Genomic DNA, 22,493 nt, shown 5'->3' with positions numbered 1-22,493 from the left:
AGGGAAAAACCCCACCCCAGCACTCCCAATAAAGGCTTTTGCTATTTTGCACTGTATTTCACCTGTCCGTGTGTTGAAAAGTTTTAATCCTGTACCTACATATAGTCCTGTGACAGCAATTTTCAGTGCCAGCCAGAAGGAAAACACAGTACCCTAGTTAACAGAAAACACTCCGGAGCCAAGTATACAAAATGACAGTGTAATAAACTAGAAGCATTTGTCCCATTAAGGTTTCCATTTGTAGGCAGAATAACAAGGGATGAGTTATTTGGAAGTGGAGATTTTAAGGACATTGGTCATGTAGCAGGGCAAGAGAAATGCTGTGACTGCAAGACCTTCGCTCAGGAGTGACTCAGCACAGCAGCTGCATCCTGGAAAATTAATACTTCAGCCCCCTCAAAATGCTTGCAAAGCCTTTGAGGGCTTGCAAAAACCAACCCTGGAAGCCCCACCGGCCATCTGATCTGCTCACAGCTACAGGGATTAACACCCGTCCCCCACCCTGGCTCCGTGCGGGGACCTGCCCCACAGGGAAGCATCCCCTGCCCCGGCTGCAGAGAGCTCCAGCAGTGACCGTGGGGACTCGAGGCAGTGCTGTCAATGGAAAGCAACCACGTTTTAGCCTCAGAGCTACAGGAGACAACCCCCTCGCCACCCCCAAGCCCCCAAATCTCCCTCTTCACCCCGCCAGGGGCACCCCGAGCAGCCCCTGCTCCAACCCAGGTGTCCCCGAGCAGAGGCAGGCGTTAAGGAGGTTAATGCAGAATCATGTCAAGTAACAAACACCTAGTATTTATTAATAAATTAGTACACTGGAAGGCAATTTTTCAGTTCATTCCCCTCTTCCCCCACTCCCACCCCTTCCCACGGGCCGGCACACGCCACCCTCGTATCAGGATTTCTTCAAATTGAGCGTAGTACAGACTGTTCATTACGGGAGCATAATAGTTGCAAATATAATCAGACAGACTTCTTACGATGCAGCTTTTTTTCCCCCACCCCCCAACCTCTTTTCTTTTAATAAAAAGTGAAGTGTGATTTGAAGAGACTATTAAGACCGGGCAAGGTCTTTGGAGAACCTATCGGCCACGTCTGTATAAAAAACAAGAGACACGAGTGTAAAAGCATAGCTTGGTTTAAGTCTTACACCACGAGGAGAGCAGGACCACCGGCGGCCGCCTTCACCTCCCCACGTCCAGCACCGGCTCCCTTCGGGGCCCCCGCCGTTCCCACAAGCGGCAAGGCAACATAACTCCTTACATTCGACTGAAGGCAAAGGACCTTTTCATCACCTCGAAGGTTGGTGGGACTGACCCTTTTCTTTGCGTTTCAAGCGCTTCTGCTTTAGCTTATAGGAGCGCGATGCATTGTCCGGGTGAAAACCATACAATAAATAACCGTGCTAGTAAAATCTCAGCGATGGATATGAGCTATACAATAGTACATTAAAAAAAAAAGTCAGCTCGAGTGGGAAGCTTAGCTGCTTTAAGAGACGGTAACCAGCAACGATTGGGGTTTTTTTTTGCGTGTTTTTGCCATTCACCGCTCCGAGGCGAAGGGAAGTGGTGGGAGACGGTCACTCCGAGCGACAGCTTTGACAGAAGATGTGGGTTACAGAGCAATCCCCGATTTGATGTGTTAAATTACACCGGATTTGTGGTCTTTTAGTTCGTTAACTGCATTTTTTTTATTTTTTTTTTATTTTTTTTTTTTTTTTAAAGTGCATCGACTGATCTGATTGGAATGAGAACAAGGAGAAGAGATGCTCGGGAAAGGGGCAGAGGGTGCAAAGACTTGGACTGAGCAATAGAGTTAAGGTGGAGGGGTGCAACACTGGCAAACTGCCCCCCCTCCAGAAACCAAGGACACCTCAACGAAAATACTGGCCATATATTCTACAACAAAACCTGCCTGCATATTGTCGGTCATCTTAACGAGTGCCAAGCTAGCTCTAGCAGATATTCGGAGAGTGCGTGGTGACCCAGTGCCTACAGTAAGTCGGGGAGGTGGCTATAGACAGAGTCCAGGAGGGTCTGGCTGGCTTCCTGGCTCTTGACTCCAGCGATCTCAAATAGCCTGTCCAGCTTGTCTTCAGCCTGCGGGATCTCCTCTATCACGTGGAGCTCCTCGGGGTTGAGGATGTGCAGCATGTCGTCGAAGATGGGCTGCAGGTCGCACGGGTCCAAACGCACCTGGCGCAGGACGGTGTCCTTCTTTTCTGCAGGAGGAAAGGGGAAGGTGGTCAAGAAACCCCTCGAGAAAGCTCTGCTAACCAGGAATTGCTCTCCTTAGAGAGCTCGGTCCATGCCCTGGTGCCACCTCTGGAGAGGGACACACCACCAGGAGAATCGAGGGAAAAGGTGGAGGGCGATGAGCGACGGGGAGGGGAGAAAATGGAGAAGCCAGCGCTGCTGAGGCACCTAATTCAGGATTCCGCTAGAGCAAATACAGCATTTATAAATGCTGAATGGCCAATGTGGAAAAGTGAAGGCAGGAGGGGAGCCAAAAAAGCTGAATTCTGCTCTTTTGAGTTGTTTTCATTGGGTCAGCTTCATTTCCGCACCCAAGTATAAATTTGGTAGGTTGACTGAGCTCAGTGTTTCACCTTCAACAGAACTTAAAGAGGATTAAATGCAGCAACTTAAATGCAGTAAATTAAACCCCCTCAAAAAAGAGGGGTGACTAACGGTGATTTAGATCTCAAGTCACATGCTGCAGCAAGCAGGACCAAGGGTGGAAAAAAAAAATAAATTCAATCTTGAAATGACATTTTTCTGGTTCATCTTGTACAGTAACACACAGGCCAACACAACAACCAAAATTCAGGAGAAACCCCCTCGAACATCCAGGGATGCTACAACTTCTCTGGCAGCACTTCAAAGAGTTAAAAGCCTTTAAAGGTGTTTTCCCCTCTCAAATCTGTATCATCTTTGCTAACAGGCTATTCTGGTCTGGAATGAGGATGTGATAAACATATCCTGGAGAGCCAGTTTCCCCAGTTATTTACTTATAACGGCATCACGTTGGGCAGCTCTGCCACGTGCGCTGACCGCAGGGGACACACCGTGGCATCCCTTTGGTCCTCCTGCTCCCCCCCAGCCCCGAGGCTGATTTTTGGTACCTTTGGTAATAAAAGAGCCTGTCCGGCTGAGCGCGGAGGAGCCGCTGGAGGTCGAGTCGCACCGCAGGAGGGGCTCTGCTTCGTCGACGAAGAAGCATTTCTTCTCCGAAGGCGAGGGCTCCACGGTGAGGACGGCCGCCTCGGGGGGCTTGGGGCTGGGGCTGGGCGCGGGGCTGAGCGGGCTGGGGCTCACCGGCAGCGCCAGTCTGTCAGCTTCCAGCTTTGGGGGAAAGAAAGAGAAGGAAAATTAGCTCAGAGGGATGCTACGCCACGGGCTCGCACTCAAAACCACCTGCATCCCAGCTTTCAACACCCTCTAGCCCACCCTTGGCAAGCGGTCCCTGCATTTGGGTGGCCTCCTCCTCCTAGGGGACCTGCTGACCCAGGAGAGGCACCGGGGGTAACCCGGGGGGGGACATCAGCGCTGGCATTTGGCACGTCAGCACTCAACGGGCAGGAGGGGTAACGCAACCCGCGCTCTCGGTAGGAGCAACCGCAGCACCAGGACGGTGCGTGCAACCGCAGCAGAGCGTTTTAACTTGGTTTTCCTTCTCGCTCTGGGTTTATTAAAGCCCGAAGCGCAGCTCTTGGGGGCAACAGGTGACGATGGCCAAGCAGGTAAGGTCCCCCAGGAACCCTGCTCCATAGCTATTGTTTGCTAAAAGCAAGGCACAGCCCAGCTCCATGCCTCCGACCAGGGCTTCAGGGAGAGAGCTGCGAGACCCCTCGGGGATCTCCACTGCAGCACACTCCTGTGACCAGCTACGCTGGTAACGTTTTGAGTTCATGATTCTTTTGCCCTCATGAGCACCCCATTACAGCATGATGCAGAAAATCCATCCCACGAGGCTCCAAGTTCAGGACTGGGAAGGACAAGCAGGGGCTGGCATTGACCACAGCATCACCCAAGTGCCTTTGCTTTTTGCTACCCTGATGCGAGCCAAGGGCAAACGTTTGGCTCCGCAGTCCTGAAGATACAGGGAACAGCAAGCGCTGCTGGGACATGCTGTGCTGGGAAGCCGGTGTAAACATATTTCCTAATTTGACTGTGCTCTGCATCTTCCTTCTTGCACCTCCTTCCTACCCCCATGGCAGCAGCCAACATTATCTTCCCTCCTCCACCTCTCGGCATCCCCTTGGTGTGCAAATCTCAAGCAGAGCATTTCTGGTTCCCATTCCCGGTGGGGACGAGAGGCTCAGGGCAGCGTCCCCACATCCCTGGCTAGCAGCTCAGACACCTCTGCAGGTCACCAGGTCCCCCCAAGCAAGTTGCTTTAAGGACCATCTAATATTTAACTTTTTCCCAAACCCCTCATCCCTGCTTGAGGGGTTTTTCCCAAACCCCTCATCCCTGCCACAGAGCAGAATTGCAAGGCTTGTCCACATGCAACCCGCTCTCCCAACAGCATTTCACAACCCTGCTTTCTCCTTCTACAGAGGGAAGACCAGGCTATTCCTGCTAACACGCTTTTACTTACTACCCAGGGATTAAAATGCAAAATTCGGATTAAAGGCTGTGGGACAGGGAGCTGCTGAGCCACCTCCGCGCCAGCATGGATGTGCCTGCGCATTCCTCATCCGTGTCGAGGAATTTGCCACCCACAAATCACATGTCTGCCGAGACGCCCATTAGTTCACATTAAATTAACATTGAAGTCTGTCCCTGGTAGAATAAAAGTTTGGGGTTTTTGTTTGGTTTTTTTTTTCCTTCCCCATTGAAAATATACAGGGGACGATTTGTTCTAGCTCAGCATGTTACGCAATAGGCATGTTAAAAATAAAAGTCAGCTTTAATTTTTAATTAAAAGAATCTGCCTTCTCCTCTGAAACTCCCTTTCCAGTACAGCTCATCGACAAGAATCAGCCTATTGCCTATTGGGGAAAAGCAAGGGAAGGACCAGAACAGCGGCTGGCCACCTTCCAAATTGCAACATGCTCCGATTTCCCCTTTATAAAAAAACAACAAACAGGCTTTAGGGGTTAGTTTTTCCTCGTGCAACTCATCTATTTAATATCCAGCCACAAACCCACCTCCTGATTTCCAAAAGGAGCCCGACGGCCAAGGAACAATTACAGGGAGGGCACGGAGCAGCCGCCTGCCCCAGCTCTGCCTTCCCAGCAGAGGGGAAAAACCCTTCCCAGAAGCGAGTCATTTAGAGTTTAATTAAACAGCTGCTAAAGCAGCTGAGGTTATTTGACTGTAGGCATCCCGGGAGCCCAAAGCTTTCCAAATAGCTGAACGGTTGCAAGCTTGAGGCAAAGCAAACAGGATGCTTGGATGAGTGTTAATGTTTAAACCGCGGGAAGAAAGCGAGTGGGAACGAGGGTTTTGAAAGGCCGGGGAAAGCAAAAGGTTGTTGCGAGGTGAAGCCTGTGGAATAGGTGTAAAAATACACCATTCATAGTCCACGCCGTGACTCACTTGCTCGAAACCACCTTGGCCGCTCCTGTTTTTAAGAACGGCAGTGCTCGAGCGAAACCGAGCTCTGACTGGAAGAAAAAAAAAACAAAAAAACAAACCCAAACCAATCCTCTGAAGCTCTTTTGCCTTTGCAGAGCCACCGCGTTTCTCACCTTTCCGTCATCGTTGCAGGGGTCCTGCGCTTGCCACTGAGGCTGCATTTGCACCTGCAGACAAACACATGGGACACTGTTAGACGCACGGTCCTGCCTGAAAACCGAAGGCGCCGCGGCAGCTTTGACGCATCAGCAGCCTCCTGCGAGCGGTCAGTCGTACCGGGGCGCTCTGCCAATTTTTTTGCATTTTTTTTTTTTCTAAGCACTGCAGCAAGAGATTTGCAATGCCAAAAAAAAAAAAAAAAAAAAAAAAAAAAAAAATCCTAAAAGCTCCTGTGTACTTCCAGCCCTTTAGGATGCGTCTCAAGCACCGACATCCTCTGGGATCCCAGTGCCTCTGGGAGGATGCTCTAAGCAGCTCAGGGTGTCTGAAGGTCCTTCCTAAAAGGAAGGAAAGGGGACAGAAGGGGGTGGCTGCAGAAGATGACATAGGCTTGGCTTTGTTTTCTTTTCACAGCTGCTCCCAACAGCTCTGCTTGAACTGGTTGGTCCCATTTTCTGCCTTTGTTTTACTGTACCGCAATAAAAGCTCAACTTGGACAAACAGAAACTGCAGCTGCTGTGCTAATGTTAGGAAGGAGCAGTTGTACGCACTAAAAAAAAAAACCAAAAAACAACCCCTCCCTTGGGCAACGCTTCCCTGTAATTCCTCCTGCAGGTGGTAATAAAAGCCGGTGGCAGGTTTGCTGCTGCCGAGGGTGGCTGTGCACCTTCCTGGGATGTTTGGGGGGGGGGGATAAATTTAGCACCGAGGCGGCCGTTTCCCGGATTCCCTGCCAAAAGATGACACCCAGCTGACACCAGCCCTATTCCCAGGTCTGTTATGCCTCCGTAGGGGATGTAGGAGGAGAAACCCCAGCACACGGGGCAGGGCTGGGCGGCAGCCCCACGCGGGCGATGTTGCAGACGCAGGGCGGCGTTGGCGAGGGATGCTCTCGCTGCGGTCCCCACGGGCGCAGGGGGGATCCGCTCAGACGAGCGGCTTCATGGCGCACGTGGTGTTTGGGGGTCTACCTTCGGGGCAGACCCAGACCTTGGAAGGTGAAACACCACCGGGCAGGCCACGAGGTCTCGTCGAGGTGGCAGAGAGATGCGGCGATGGGGCGCAGGTGCTGCAAAGCAGAAGGCGAGCCCTTCGCCAGGATGGGAAGGGCACGAGGGTGCTCAGCACCCTGGGGTGGGGAAGAGCCCAAATGTCCTCTCCGTGTCCTTCACCTCGCCGGCCAGGTTTCAGAAGAGCACCCGACATCACCTCTGCGGTGGAGCCGGCGTCCCTCAACACAAGGCAGCCCCGCAGAAGAGCTGCTCATGTCAAGCCTGACGCGACCCAGGAGAGGCGACGCTGGGTCTGGGGAGGGTTTAGATGCCAAGACCAAAATGCAGCCCTCCATGGAGGAAGCAGCTCTTCCCCACTGGCCCCGGCCATTCGTGGGCCAAGTGCTTCTCCAAGCAGAAGATGGTGTCTCCAAGAGAGCTCCTGGTGGCTTCTCCTTTCTATGGATTTGCCCACCCACTTTTTCAACTCAAACCATGATGAAGAGTCGATGAAGCCGTGATGAAGAGTTTTCAAACTCAATTAGAGGTTGAATAAGTCAGTGCCGAGTTCGGCTTGTTATGATCTCGCCATCTTCTAGTTTCATCTTACACTCCCAAGCCCATTATACCGCAAATACACAGACCCAAGGAGATGTGGCTACCACAGCAGGGAAACCTCAAATATAACTGCGTCTCCTATAAAGTTTGTATTTTTGTGTTTATATTATTTATATTTGTATTACTTTATAAATTATTAAACCTTTGTGTATTGCACATTCTCCAGCCTGGTTCAAACCCAACCTCGGTTTGCTGAAAAATCAGGTTTAGAGTAAGCCTGAAGGAAAACAGCGATGCCCACTCCAGCAAAACCCAACCAGCCTTACCCCTTCCGCAGGGCCCCGGCCACTTTATCCCACAGCTTTGTGCCTCAAATAAAACCTGATGCAAGTCCAGAAGGAAAAACTGCACGCAATTTTGGTTTTTTCCTGGCTGCCTGGGCACTTCCCAGCCCTCGGACCACAGCCCCTCAGCTGGGTAACCCATCCAACAACTTCACCCTCGCTCCACCGCTGACACGTGAGGTTAACGCGGCACAAATTGCTAATTACTGGGTCCAGCCCGGTTCTGCTTTGCCAAAAGAGGAAACCCAGGGGATGGGCAGGAGCTCTTGGGGACTAGATTTGGGGAACACTGCTCCAGGCTCTGCACCCCCGCCCCTGGGTTTTGACCTGCAAAAGAGGAATAAAAAGAAGCCACAAGGCGCTGCCCCAGCCACATGCCTCGACACGGGGCTGCTTTCACATCCTCTTCCCTTCTGGCACCACCCCCCCCGAAAATCCCACAGTTTAACCTCACACCACACCCAGCCCTGACATATCTGCTGATTCATGGGATTATCCGCGGCATGCAATTAGCCACAGACCTAAATCTCGTCGGGCTTGGGGCTGCAGCCTCCCCCTCTCCATTTTCAACATCTCCCTTATTAATTTATTATTTTTTCTAAGCTTTGCTGAGGCTGCCCTGCTGAACGCCCTGAGCAAGGCTGTCTGCTTCCCCTCCATCCATTCCCTGAAATATTTCAGCTGAGGCCAGCAGAGCCATAAATAAGGAGATAAGAGCTTAAAGCATTGCTCACGGTAGCCAAGGTGGCCAGCTGTGCCAGCAATGCCCCAGGCCAGCCCAGGCGAGCACCGACACCCCTTGGTATCTGCAAAACGCTGTTAGGCACCCCCAAAAAAATCCCACTACCCAGTGCCTGCGCTCCACAGAAATTTTTCCAATTTAAGTCCCCAAATGGGGAATTGCAATTTGCTGGGACAGCAGTGGAAAACCTCTCCCTTTCTCCCCCCTCTATATCCCCTATTTTTGTTGTTGTCAGCACCGCTAATTTAGGGTGTGCCTCTGCTCGCTAAACAGTGCCCGGGCTCGCATGCCGCTGCCCGGCAAGCCTACCTGCACGGGGAGAAATTCTGCAAACCTCAAGCTGGAGAAGCATTCACAGCCAGGGCCAACCCTTAACAGGAGCCCTGCGAGTTAAACACACCCCAAAAAACCTTCCCAGAGCTGCTGCACTCTCCATATTTTCTGGATCAGCTGCAAAAAAACGCTAGCAAAGCGATTCAGAGGGCTAATCTCGTTTTAACCTAAATTCATTCAGTGCGATGCAAAACCAGCATAATCTCCCGCAGCTAAAAAAGCCGGCAAGTCTTCAGTGGAGCTGTTCCCTACCCGAAGGAAAATGTTCCTGCCACATACCGTAACGCTCCAGAGACTCCCATTAATTCTCCTGTTCCTATCAGGGGTTGTAAATATTTGGATTTCGGAGCTCGCAAGGCTGCTGAGGGAACGGGGCACTACAAGAAAGAGCAGCTTTCAGGTTTCACGGGCTGAAGCCAGATGCCAGATAAAGGATTTGGGACAAGAATACAATAGCTGGTGGGATGGTGAAGGGAGGCTGGCTAGGTTTAAGGTACAGATTTGCCGTCAGAGAGCTACATCATTCAATAACACAATTTTTACTTATGAGTTGGGGGTGTTGGTGCTTTCTTGTGACACAGGACCGTGGGGAGAGATGGGGAACCCCCCCCCCTTTTGCACCCAGGGATGTCAGGCAGGGCCAAAGGCATCACGGACAGCACAAGCCACCCGTGCATCCCTCCCGGGCTCATCGAGGACACACTGGCACGCATTAGAGGCTCACTGCCGGCTCGGGTCACCCCAAGGGCATCATGCCATTAGCTGTAGGGAGGATGCATGCATTTGCATTGCTTGACAGTCCTCTCTCCCTCTACAGCACAAAAACCTCTTTTTATTATTTTTTTGGGGGGTGTCTTTTGGTTGGGTTGGGGTTTTTTTGTTGGTTGTTTGGGGGTTTTTTTCCCCCCTCAAGACCATTTCTGCAGGGCTGGATGCTGGAGAGGTGCAGCGCAGCACCCACGCCTGTCACCAACGGGGTGACCCGCTCCTTCAGATCAAACCAGTCTGGTACAGAGGGAAACTGCCTCGATTCGTCTGCGCTTGGACAGACAAATCACCGAGAGTCAAACCTGAATTAGCTCTAATTAAAGGCTTTCCAACCAGCAGATTTGCCTGCTCCCGGCATTGAGCAATCGGTTCCCCTGCCTGCTTGCGGTCTGGACCGCTGCGATGCAGCTCAGCCACCGGCACGAGGCTCCAGGGATTTGGCCTTCCTTGCACAAGCTGCTTCCCACAGCTTTCTGCATCCCTCCCAGGGCTGTTCCATCACCGCCGGCATCCACGGTGCGGGAGCCAGTTCAGGGAGAGGAGGGAGACAGGTTACAGCAGGTAATACCTTGCAGAAACACAGTGTGCTGCCACGCTGAACCTGCACCCTGGGGCGCTTTTGAGTTTTGACATCCCACGTCCTGCTTCAGCACAGCAACCGGTCCAGGACCTTCAGGGCAGAGGAATGGCCAACACCCAAGGTTGATCATGGGGGATGCTCATCTGAAAAAGCCTGATCATGCGCATGGGGGAGGAGGATGTGCCAGCTCGGGTGAATTTTTAAAAACACCTCCTTTGCTGAAATGAGCCCCATTTCTCATGTGGACCCACCTGAGCCACCTGCTCAAAAGATCAGCAACCCGATTTTACCAATTTCTAGGCAAACAAGTGAAAGCCACGGGGGACCACCAGGCTCCCAGTGCTGCTGGATGCTGGGGAACGCTACACACTGCTCTAAAAAACCAAAGAGAAATCTCTTGCAGGAGAGCTGGTCACAAGTCAAGAAGACTTGCATACAACTATCCATGAGATCTGGATCTGCCCATTCTCTGGAGCATCCGCTCGCTGCATTTTCAGAGTTATGGGCATATATATGCAAGCCAACAGCTCATGGTTACTCCATCATTGGGAGTCCACTAGCCTGACAAGTCACCCAATAAACCCTGTTCCTGGAGCCACCACCTGCATTTTTGTGCTGTTTGAGAAGCACTGCCTGATAGTGTTGGCCAAAACAGCACAACGCTCAGGAGCATTGAGCACTGCACAGCCCAAGGTGTTGATGAACAAGCCCCACATTTTATCTGATGTCCCAGCCCAGCACTTTGCTGTAGTACTCAAAGTCAAAGCAGTAACTAGGAGGAGAGAGGTTCCTACCTGCTCCGGGAGAACAAAAGGACAACGTGTCCTTCTGGGGCACTGCACATACTGGAAACTTTAATTCACAAGTGCAAAACGACAGTTTTCTCTGCCTCTTCTTTTCCTAACCATAGGTTTGCCTCAGGCTTTTAATTTCATTTTTTCCATCTCTGATATAAAAAAAAATTATCTTGGAGCATGGTAGGAAATGAGAAAGCTACGTGCTGCTTAATTACCAGGAGCTGGAAGGAAGAAAACAGCCACTGAATGGGAGCAGGAGCGATCAGGCAGCTGGCAAAGGAAACCTATCCAAAATTTGGGCAGGATGCACTGGGCAATGCTTGGCAGGCACTTGACTCGGCATCTCTCAAAAACACAAGCCCAGGACTCCCGCTAACACATTGAAACCTGTGATTTCACACTATGGTTACGAGGGACCAAGACGTTTGGTATACTAAATGAAGCCACGCGCGATACGCAACATGGGGAAAAGACCACGGTCCCTCTTACAGGGGCAAGTTTGGGATGGTCAAAACGGAATTTGGGAATCCCCTGCCATGACAAGCACCCTGCCCCACAAACTTTACGATACACGAAGGTCCACCTTGCCAGGCCCCCACCAAGTGCCCAGAGAGGTTTGCAGGCATCCACCCGTTCCCTTTTGGGTCTGGGTCACCAACTGGTTTAGGGGGAAGAGCCCTCCCTCCACTGCCCGCACCCGCATCCATGTGTTGTCCCACTGGCTTCAGAAGAAGCCTCATTCATCACCTTTACGAATGCTTCCAGAAGACCACTGAACTATCAGAGCCAAAAAATCCAAAAGCTCACTGACAGGTAAAGGCAGGGGAAGCCAAAACAAACTGCAAACGTCACCGAGGCACCTCCTGACGACTTACACCCGGCCAAGACCCTACTGCAGGATATTCTGTACCAATTTCTTTCTTCTCCCAAAATATGGGACAGGTTGTTTTAAGGCCGGAGCTGCCAAAGAAGGGCAAAAATTCTGGAGGACAGCACGCATGGACTCCCCCATGCCACCAGCTACCACCTTGGAGGAAGCAACTCTACTCCACAACGGCAACATTTAGTGCTCAAGGGTGCTTGGCCCTTCTCAAAGTCCTGGCCATTTAGTTATAGCATTTAAGAGCAAGTTTAAAGGGAGATGTCTTTCCCTCCACGTCCCCAGCACAAGGGCTCAAGTACCAGGTCCTCCCGGTGACCTTTAGAGATAACACACAAACCACAACACGTGGGACTCAAGAGCTTGCCAAAACTTCAATAAGGTTTTGAGCAAACTGTGGCCAAGCTTTGCTCGAAAGCAACACAAAGCTTAAATACAAGCCCCTGCGGAGCTCCGGGGGGGGGAGACGGAGTCCAGCCGTTGGGCTATTCACTAAGCTTGAGGCCACAGCCTGCCAAGACGCGCGCCGCGTCGGCCGAGAGCGCGCCGAGCCCAGCCCGTCGTTACCGGCGTGGTGTCCTCCATCAGGCCTCGGATCTTCTCCACCACGTCGTTGCGGCGGTGCTGGCGCAGGGCGCTGATGAGCTGGGCCAGGCTGGCCTCGGGCCCGCGGATGGTCCAGTGCTGCAAGGCGGCGTAGGCGCGCTCGTGGTCGGCGGCGTAGCCGTTGGAGAAGGCCGCCACCTCGCGCTCGCTGGCGTTGCACAGGAACTGGTAGATGTCCTTCCACTGGCTCCCCACCTGGGCCGCCACCAGCTTCAGGATGTCGATGCCTGCGGGGCAGAAGAGGTACAGGTGAGGCACGGAGGTCGGCAGCCTTCTGGGGCTGCGGGGCGAAGCTTTAGCAAAGCTTCTCCCCCCTCCCCAAACAGCCGTGCTTTGCTTTTCTTTGGTTGGTCTTTGTTTGGAGACAACATCATCATCATAATCATCACCATCATTATTATTATTATTATGAAGACCTTTCATGAGTCCAGGCTGCAAGGAGCTCCACAGACAACCAGCACCCATAACGTGCTCAACACCTGCCATGCAAATAAAGGGTGATAGACCCGCAGGTTGCTCCAGTCAAGGCACACGCGCTCTAAAACGAACCACGTTAATTTAACTGTAAAATTTCCTGCGCTCTTCGGCACAGGAGAAAAACCTGGTACTCGGCCACCGCACGGCTGCAGGAACAGGGGAGATGGCACCGCGCTCGCCCGTACACCTGCATCGCAGCCACCGCTTTGAACAGGAGCTGGATTAAGAGGTGAGTCACCAAAGCACGTCTACCAAGATGAGTATTTCCATAACAGAGCACCTACGGCAGCTACGATCGCATTTAGAGCCATTTCCAGTGCAGACGGGTGGGATGACTCCGTTACAGGACGGGAGACCCTGCACCAGGGGAGCGCTGGGTGGATGAAGATCTGGTGAGGGACCTGAAGAGCAAAAAGGCAGAGCTTCCCCCAGAAAAGCCCTCGAGACATGTTGGTCCAAGACAGCAAAGGCTTCCTCCCTTCAGCTTCGGGAGCAATGCAAAAAGCACGTTCATCCTCGTGTCTACCAAGCGATCAGGAGTTAAACCTTCCAATAAAGCCACACCTCTTCCATAACAGCGAATTAACCTTGTTTTATCAAGTCGAACACCGCCTTGTTTTAAACCACCCCATGAAGGGTCAGCGTAGGTGAGGTGCAGAGATAAGCGAGGTAAGCATACCTTGGGTTTCCTCGCGAGCCAGCGTGCCTCTGTCACTGCAGGGACTATTTCTCCTTCCCTCAGCCGTGTCAGCAAAAATAGCTGCTTATGGAGGAGTATCATAGCCACAGGGTCTTTCCTGCTGGCCTAAAATTTAACAATTTCTAACGCAGTTTAGACCAGACCTCACAACTGCACCTTCAGGTCACAGCCCTGATATAGCCAAATAGGTATATACATACATATACACAAAAATTAATATATAAACTATACAGCCTGATATAGATATATCAATAACTCTCTCTATATACAAAACCGATATAGCCTGATATATATTTATATCTTTTTTAATATATATGTGTGTATATACACAGATATATGATATAGATATTTTTATATATGTGTGTATATACATATTTCTATATATTTATATGATACAGATTTTATATATATGTGTGTGTATATAAGCATATACACACACATATATATATATATATAAAAAAACCTACAGAGCCTCAGAGATATTTTTGACGCAAATCCTCACTATTAAAGCAAGCTTATCAAGACCTGCTATATATAGACTTTAGTTTTCACTTCTGAGCTAGATAATGTAGCCATGACCCCATGGTGCTCAGAGCATCTGCAACCGGTGTGTGACCTGCTCTACAGCAGAAACACCAAAGCACAAACCGCGTTTTGCATTCCCCTACCTTCCTCTCACCGAAATCACCAAACCGCCCTCCCCGGCTGATTTACGGCGATGCGCGTGCACTATCTCACATGGAGATGCAAGGGTTGGGGTTTCTCCCACCATAAAAGCTCAGCCCACCAGCCCAGTGCGGGGGATGCAGCCCCCCAAAAACCAAACCAAACCAACCGCAGGGCTTGGTTTTTGCCAGGGAGAGGTTCAGGAATGAGGGGGGGAAAGAAAAAAAGGGGTGGGGAAGCCGCCTTCATTATTCAATATAAGCCCAAGACAACGACAATGTTCCCCAGCATCAAGGAATAAGAAAAGGCTGCGAACATGCTATTGAGATTTATGATGAGGTTAATTATCTGAGGCACATAAATAGATGCTATCGCCCATTGCATTTCAACACAGTAGCAGGAATTAAGTCTGGTCTTGTTAACTATTCCTGTTACTCAGACAAAGGCCCAGCCGTCCTCAGTTCAAGGTGACACAGGTTGCCTGCGGGCTTCCAGGCAAATCCCAAATTCCTCTCCGTTGGTGCTTTTGCATCCAGGCTGGCTGGCGGTGCCGCGCAGGAAGGACAGGCAGTCTGAATCACGCCGGCAGCCAAGCCCTGCACCTTTGGATATCGCACACCTGTGTCGGTAAGAAGCCCAAAAGCCAACTTGTGTTTGGAAACAGATTCTTTAAATTGGCAAACTCAACTGCTTTTGGCATAAAAGCAGCAAAACGCCAGGTTTATGCAGCTGACGCTTAATTTTATCACTCAGACGAGGGGGGGGAAAAATTAAAAAAAAAAAAAATCCCTGAATACCATGGTAGAAAAAGCTCTGCAAGGCTTATGCACCAAGGTAATGACAGCAATGCAAAGAGGGATGAGCAGGTCTGGTACTACCTACTATATAGAGATATATATAGATAAAGACTTATGCACTGTGATATATGTAGTGCATAAGTCATTACACCAGTGCATAAATCTTGCAGAGCTTTTTCTACTCTCGTATTCAGGGATTATTATTTTTTCCTGGGTTGAGTGATATGTATAGATATATAGATAATGCTGCCCATTTTTTTTTTTATATATATATATATATACACACGCACACACACACATATATAAAATGAGCAGAGTCGAGTGCCCCCCGGCAGCACTGCCATGCAGTGAGACAAAGCATTACAGCTGGGTGGAAGCTTTGCCCACACCCACTCCCACGCACATCAGTCACACAGAAGCATTAAAACATAATTTGCTGGTTTATGACCCCCACATAGCACATCTAGGCCTCCCAGGAAAGGAAAAACCCATATACTACCTACTCCCATCTACGTATTTAATGCTGATAAATCCTAGTATTTACAGCTGCTGTACTGCTGAGAAATGTTTTCAGCTGATCGCAACTTGATTCGCACCCGTTTTACATGGTGGCATGACATTTACGTCCTGATGTTCTCACAAGATTTATGACACAAAGCACTCATGCTCCTACTGACATTTTCAAGTTTAGTATATTTAATCTCACCGTTCAATAAAGTGGCCCCATAAACATGTTTATATCCCTTGGCAATAATATCCCAGGGCACGAGAACACACCACGCAGCAGAGGACTTAATGGCGCGTAATAATCTTTGGAGAACAAATGTTCCATTAAAAACGAATTTGGAAATGTCTACCTTAATACTATAAGAACCTTAAACTCATTTTCTTGCAACTATTAAATGAATTTAAGCCCCATATGTTCGCTACATCCACCACAATATTGTGCAAACAAAACCCCAGAGAGATATGGAAGAGACACAGACGTGAGCGCAGATTTGGCTCCAGTCAGTTAGAAAACTATTGCTCCCTCTGTTCTTGAAAAATAAGATTAAAACCATTACACGACAAGTTGTGGCTGCACGCTGCCAAGTATTACTGCTCAAGCCATTTACAGTAACTTAATTCACTTGTTCAAAACTAAAATAAAATGTTAATGCTTATAATGAGCTTACAGTCCTACTATTTCCATATTTCCAGAAGCCCTACAAGTTACTCTGCAGAGCAGTAATAGCGCTGGAGCGTCCCGTTGGGATGGGAAGGTGCCCACCAGAGCCCACGGAGCAAAAAACCCCAGCTCCACCTTAGGTCCTGGGTCCTCCCCACCCACCGAACCGCGTGGACCTTCTCCCACCGCGCTCATCCGCACGCCGAGGCTGGAGATGACGCTCAAAGCCCACCAGACCCCAGCAATCCCCAGTGAAACGGCTGAGCTCAGCGGGGACGGTGCTTCAACCCACCCATTTCACACTTCCCACGCGAGGCCGGTCACAGCCACGTCGGCGCGATGCTAAAGCTGCTCTGAGCTTGCAAACACCAGAGAACAGCCCGAGCCCTCCTCCTTTTTTAGCACGGGGCATGGGAACGGCCTGGGAGAGCTGCCACCACCCTGCTGCCAACGCAGGAGGCACCACCACCCTCTCCATCATCGCCATCAGGGACCATCATCGCTCATCCCCCAGCTCTGCTTGTCTCGGACGCCGGGATGAAAGAGCAGCCCCACGGCTGCATCCAGCAGGGCCGTCCCGGAGCAGACAACGACGGCGCGTGAAGGATCCAGGACATCCACGCGTGGCTGGGGTACCGGGGCAGGTGGCATTTCAATTGCCATTATCTAAACATCGCAATGATATGCGCAATGATCGACATCTAAAAATCGCTAAATGTTGTGATGGGCTACTCTGTGTAACCACCTAACGTTTTAAGGCGGTGAAAGCCCCGGAGCGATGAAGAACTCCCCTTCAAGCCAGGACAAGACCGACGTGTTGTGCACAGGCAAAACGCAAAGCCCAAGGGTGGATGTACACGCATGGGAACGTGGGCGCAACCAGGCATGTCTACAGCCAGAGCAAATCGAGACAAAACGGAGACAAGTCCAGAGACGGACAGACGCCTGTAGAGCAGCACCAGCAAACAGCACTGCTGACGACATGTCCAGCTCATCTACAAAGATGTTGAGCTGAAGGGAGGACCTTCCTGGAGAGGCAGGACAGGTCTACAGACTGGTCTCTCGCCTCCAAGCCTACTGCTCACCTCTGCCCCAATCTTCCCCGTAAACACCAATTCAGTTAATTTCAGTGATTTCCATTTGCTTATTTTGAATCTGGTTCAAGATTTTGCCCACCCATTTCCAGCTCCTTTGGACGTCTCTCGCCTCATTGCGGTACACAGTTTGGTGTACACAGACCAGTCACTCCTGCTCATGAACGTCACCAAGGTGGTCATCACACAAGCACATGGGACTCAGCTGAGCTTTAATGACTCTCTCAAGCTTGTTCTGGACAAGCCTCCCTCGTCTCCTGCACCCCTGCTATCTACAGGTTGGACACGAACTCGACTCTTCAGCAATCGTTTGGCCTCAAGCAGGCAAGAGGCCAGCATGGCGCGGGGCCATGACCAGCGGTGCCGGCACGCTTATGTACAATACCTGCAAGAGACCGTTTCTCTTCTCCACCGTTACTTTTTCACATCTTCAAGCAAACCCAAGAGGAGTGGACAAGCTACCCTACCAGAAGCCTACACCCGAGCACCTGGCAGCAAATAACGGTAAAGTCTAACCACAGCCTAGCCACAGCGGAGCTTCAGTTCCTTCCTCTCCCCACCCTCTCACAAACAAAAAGCTGCCATTATTTTAATTTCCGGAGCTCAAGCCAAAAGTCATTTGGTATTTTTCAGAAGAGCGCACGCTGAGAAGCTGCTGCCTGTTAGGGAGAAATCTCATGCTCAAGTCTACAGAGCCCTCCCAAGCCATGTGTCCTCCTGTCCCACTAATAACGAAGGGACACAGCAGAGAGAAACAGAGTAATACAACATCAGTTCAAGTCTTACAGGCATACAGCTGGGAAGTAAAGCTCAGGAGATCCTCCAGGACCTGTGGCACACACGGTCTCATCTAGTGAGCAGCTCATCTGCCCAGGGTTCCAGAGCCAGCTTCATGCATTTTCAGAAAAGCTGGATTTCAGGAGACTCCATGCTCCAGCCCTTCATCAGCAGGGATGGGTCCCACCAGTCCACCCACAACACCCACAGCACCCGACTTCCACCATCCCAGTAACAATCTGAGCTGGAGCAGCTGGAGCTTTCACCACCTACCTACTCGCACAGGTATCCCAGAGATGGGCAATATTAATTTGTACACCACATGCAGTGACAAATCCTGACCACGACAAGCTGGCTGGATTTCGACACTTGCACAGACCTTGAGGATGGAGGATCACGGGTGGAAAGCAGAGCCCAAGGGCACACGCAAGTCAGACAGGGGAACGGTGGTGATGCAACCCAACCCTCCCCTACATTCAGATAAAAGCTCCGAATCACTGCAAACCCAGCACTGTTCCTGAGCTCAGCCCACCTACCTCCTCCAAATATCCTCCTGACTCATGCGAAACACAGCCACAGCAGCCTATTTTTACCTCCGAGCGCACACCGAGAGCCTGCACGTACAAGCAAGCCAGGATGCAGCACATCCAAACTCCAGTTGACAAGACACCACGCCTTGGCCAAACCAGGACTTGGAAATCCCAAATCCCTGACAAACACCTTTCCAAAACTTGAAAATTTCACCAACCTCCACCAAAAAAGGGAAGGAAACTCAAGTCCTCCCCCCCCCAAATGTATTTTGGGGTCCTAAATGAGGAGGTTTGGAAGATGTACAAGGTCACAAGGTCCTGCACCTGGGTCACGGCAACCACCAGTATCGGCACAGGCTGGGGGATGAAGGGATTGAGAGCAGACCTGTGGAGAAGGGTTTGAGGATACTGGTGGATGCAAAATTGGACATGAGTCCACAATGTGTGCTTGCAGCTCAGAAAGCCAATAGTATCCTGGGCTGCAGAACGAGAAGGGTGGCCAGCAGGTGGAGGGAGGGGATTCTGCCCCTCTACTCCGCTCTGGTGAGACCCTACTTGGAATACCGTGTTCAGCTCTGGGGTCCTCAGCACAGGAAAGACACGGACCTGTTGGAGCGGGTCCAGCAGAGGGCCATGAAGATGATCAAAAGGATGGAACACCTCTCTTGTGAGGACAGGCTGAGAGAGTTGGGGTTGTTCAGCCTGGAGAAGAGAAGGCTCCGGGGAGACCTTGCAGCAGCCTGCCAGTACCTGAAGGGGGCTTATAAGAAAGATGAAGAGAGACTTTTTACCAGGACAAGAGACAACAGTTTTAAACTGAAAGAGGGTAGATTTAGACTGGACATAAGGAAGAAATTCTCTCCTTTGAGGATGGTGAGACGCTGGAACGGGTTGCCCAGAGAAGTTGTGGATGCCCCATCCCTAGAAGTGTTCAAGGCCAGGCTGGATGGGGCTCTGAGCAATCTGATCTAATGAAAGATGTCCGCACCCATGGCAGGGGGGCTGGGCTAGATGATCTTTGAAGGTCCCTTCCAACCCAAACCATTCTAACGAGAGCCTTTGTCTGGACAGGACAAAAGGACACACTCATGAAGACTTGTTAGCAATTTGCTTGTTTTCCCATGAAGGACACTGCTGGTATCAGACCCCCCCCAGGAGCCAGTGTTTCACATCCTCAGCAAGTGCTGTTGGGGCAACAAACCACTAAATGGTGATTTTTAATTAAAAAAAAGAAAAGTATAAAAAAATAAAATCTTGCAGGGCAGGAAAGGGTCTCATGACAAACACTTCCCACACGCCCTCTGGAAAATAACTCAACCAAACCAGGCAGTGAAGGAAGGTCTGTGATCAGCCACGTGCTGTTACGAACGTGTTTCAGACCCTGGAACTTGAGGGTCAGCATGAGACAAGACCTCCCTTCCCACCACGTGCTGTGTGGAAGTCACCTCTATAACAGCACCTTTGGTCCAACGCTCCCGGGACCCATGCGAGCTCCTGCCCACCACCACGGGATGCTCTTCCAGTGTGTCTCCCTACACTGGCACTGGGGACCTGCAGAAAGCACTTGCTCTTCCTTTGGTTTAAAAGGGAATGGCCAGCATAAGTATTTTATGTAATTATTAAATTTTAAACGGCTTTTGCACAGTTAATCTTCATTATAACCCTCTCAGACAGCTGGTAACCCTGAGCAAGCACACTGCCATGGCCAGAGCCATATAAATATCCAGACATCCGCAGATGCCAACCCGAGGATTAAATTCGCCTCCTGCATTTCCCCCCCCCCCACCAGACAAAGCCTTGGCGAGCGAGGGAAAAAAATCTGCCTTGTTATTCGAGGAGTTATGTGTGAGAGCCTTCCTGATGTGAGAAATCACAGCCCTCCCGGCGCAGAAACCGGTGCTGGGTTTTTGGCAAAAAAAAAAGCCTGGGCTCGGCCTTTTTTTCGACGAGGACAACCCTCCTCTCCCCGCAGAGCTGCCCTGCCTCTGACACTCAGCCCTACACCTTAACAGGCAGGCACAAATCCCAATCCCTTATTAAATTAATCCAGGGGCCACCCAGGAATTTTGACCATGCAATAGTTCAGGGTTTGGGGTTTTTTTTCAAGCAGATTTGGGAGCAAACATAGCAGCTTCCCAGGGCAGCTCCGCACAGCCCTGCACACGTTGCGGATAGATGGCCCCTGTACCAACACACATTAAAAGTGATCAAGCACCGGTCTTCAGGCCTGTTAATGCAATAAGGCTGAGGAGGAAGATATGATAAACTTGCACATGATTAGGTTTCCTCCTCTCTAAGCAGAACAGCAGCGTCCCTTGTTTGGTTTTCGAAAGCTCCCTTTCACCGCAAAGCTTTAGTCAGCTCCTGCATAGGTCCTTTGGAAACCACGCAGCTTCCCAAAAGGTGAAAAATGAATTTGGGGCAAACCTGAGCAAAGTTTTAAGTCACGTAGTTTGAGGAAGATGGTGTTTCGAACTTGTCGAACATCACCCCAAAGCTCCCACGGCAGCGGTTTGCGCTGCAGGTGAACAGTTGCTTCATCCCACCCCAAATTGGAGCATCGTGTCCATTTTGGAGCAAACGTAGCATGAAACGCAGAGCTCCCACACAGCCGACCAAGCTCCAGTGAGGGAGCATTCCTGTTTTAAGGCTCAGCAGTACTACAGCATCCATACGCCTCACGGCACCCGGCACATACCTGCCCCTTCTAATTTAACAAGCTCCCTTTCTGCCTGGGTTTCACTTTGCAGGCTGCCATTGGAGGACCAGCAGTCATCTGCAGATCATTAAGCTGATGATGCCAGAAGAGAGATTGCTTTAAAAAAACAAAAAAAGCCAAAAACCAAACATCTTCTGCCTCTCTGCTTTGGCAGGTAGACAGACATTAATCCCTCATCTCATGCTCTGCCTGCCAGAGTCATATTAGGGTTTGCACACAAGCCCAGGGCTGCTCCTCTCCAGGCAGAACCGCAATTACCAAATTCTGTTAGCAGCAACGGGCAGACGTGCTCTCATGAGATGCTGCTGGCCATCCCCGCCCTACCTGTGGTCTAGGCACAAAACCTTGAGGCCACCCCAGTTTGAGACTGGTGAAGCTTTTAACCCCATCGCTCCTCGCCGCGTTCTGCAGCTGTGCAGAAGAGACAGAATCCCCAGGGATGCATCTCCACAGCAACTCCTCCATCCTCACCCTGCCTCCCAGGGTGATGCTCCCACCACCACGCTGCGACCCATTCAGGAGCTGATCGACGGGAAAATTACCTCTACAAAACAAAACCACTACACTAGATGGCTTTCAGCTCATCTACCCATAGAAGCACTAAAGAAGGGGTCCTAAAGTAGCATCCAGAGTCACCCCGTAGACCTGTGAGTGCCATCCCTGCAACTGGGTTTCCTTATTTAGCATAGCATTTGAATAGGGAGCGACAACAGGCTTGAGGAAGAATGTCCCCTGCTGGGTTGTTGCCATACACATTAGGTGATGGATCTATAGAAAAGATTACAGTTATGTGTGGGCTTTTTTAGTCAATGTGCTGCTGTCTCTTTAAAAGAATCAGTTAATTTTACTCTGATAAGCATCTTCCAACACTAACCACAAATAAGTATCTGATCCCACACAAAGACAAGCCTGTGATGACCCGGCCGTCCCGATGCATACTGCCAACACACCCATGGGTTACATTCACATGGGGATGCTTCGGAGCTGCAGCGCAGCATCAGGCTCTCCGAGGTACAAGGATGTGGTCCATTGTCAACACCCTCAATGACTTCCTTGGGAGCAGACCAACTTTAAGCCTAGCCCTGGTCCTACATCAGCCGAGCTGCAAGCCAAGGACTATACCCTATGAACCGCCAACCAAGAACATCCTGGCTCCCAACGTGCTGAAAACTGGGCATCCCAACACATGAGCAACCAAGATACCCAAATCTTGACGCTCCCTAT

The 22,493-nt window shown here is 50.7% G+C and overlaps 1 protein-coding gene across 2 annotated transcripts in view; it reads right to left on the bottom strand.

Annotated features, from left to right (window-relative positions):
* Nucleotides 1-803: 803 nt before the first annotated feature.
* The window catches only part of TNFRSF21 (TNF receptor superfamily member 21), a 1,117,265-nt gene continuing 1,095,575 nt past the window's right edge, over nucleotides 804-22,493 (bottom strand). For both annotated transcript variants that reach the window (XM_049818450.1, XM_049818451.1), the window contains exons 5-8: nucleotides 12,303-12,568; nucleotides 5,696-5,749; nucleotides 3,122-3,341; nucleotides 804-2,218 (exon numbers count right to left, since the gene is read on the bottom strand). In XM_049818450.1, coding sequence (XP_049674407.1) covers nucleotides 1,989-2,218; nucleotides 3,122-3,341; nucleotides 5,696-5,749; nucleotides 12,303-12,568 — 770 coding nt within the window. In that variant the 3' untranslated portion in view covers nucleotides 804-1,988. The remainder of the gene's footprint in view (nucleotides 2,219-3,121; nucleotides 3,342-5,695; nucleotides 5,750-12,302; nucleotides 12,569-22,493) is intronic.

The sequence above is a fragment of the Accipiter gentilis genome, chromosome 16 (assembly GCF_929443795.1).
Source record: "Accipiter gentilis chromosome 16, bAccGen1.1, whole genome shotgun sequence".
NCBI classification, from domain to species: domain Eukaryota; kingdom Metazoa; phylum Chordata; class Aves; order Accipitriformes; family Accipitridae; genus Astur; species Astur gentilis.
The sequence above is the reverse complement of the archived record's forward strand: the minus strand, read 5'-3'. Positions and strand labels throughout refer to the sequence as shown.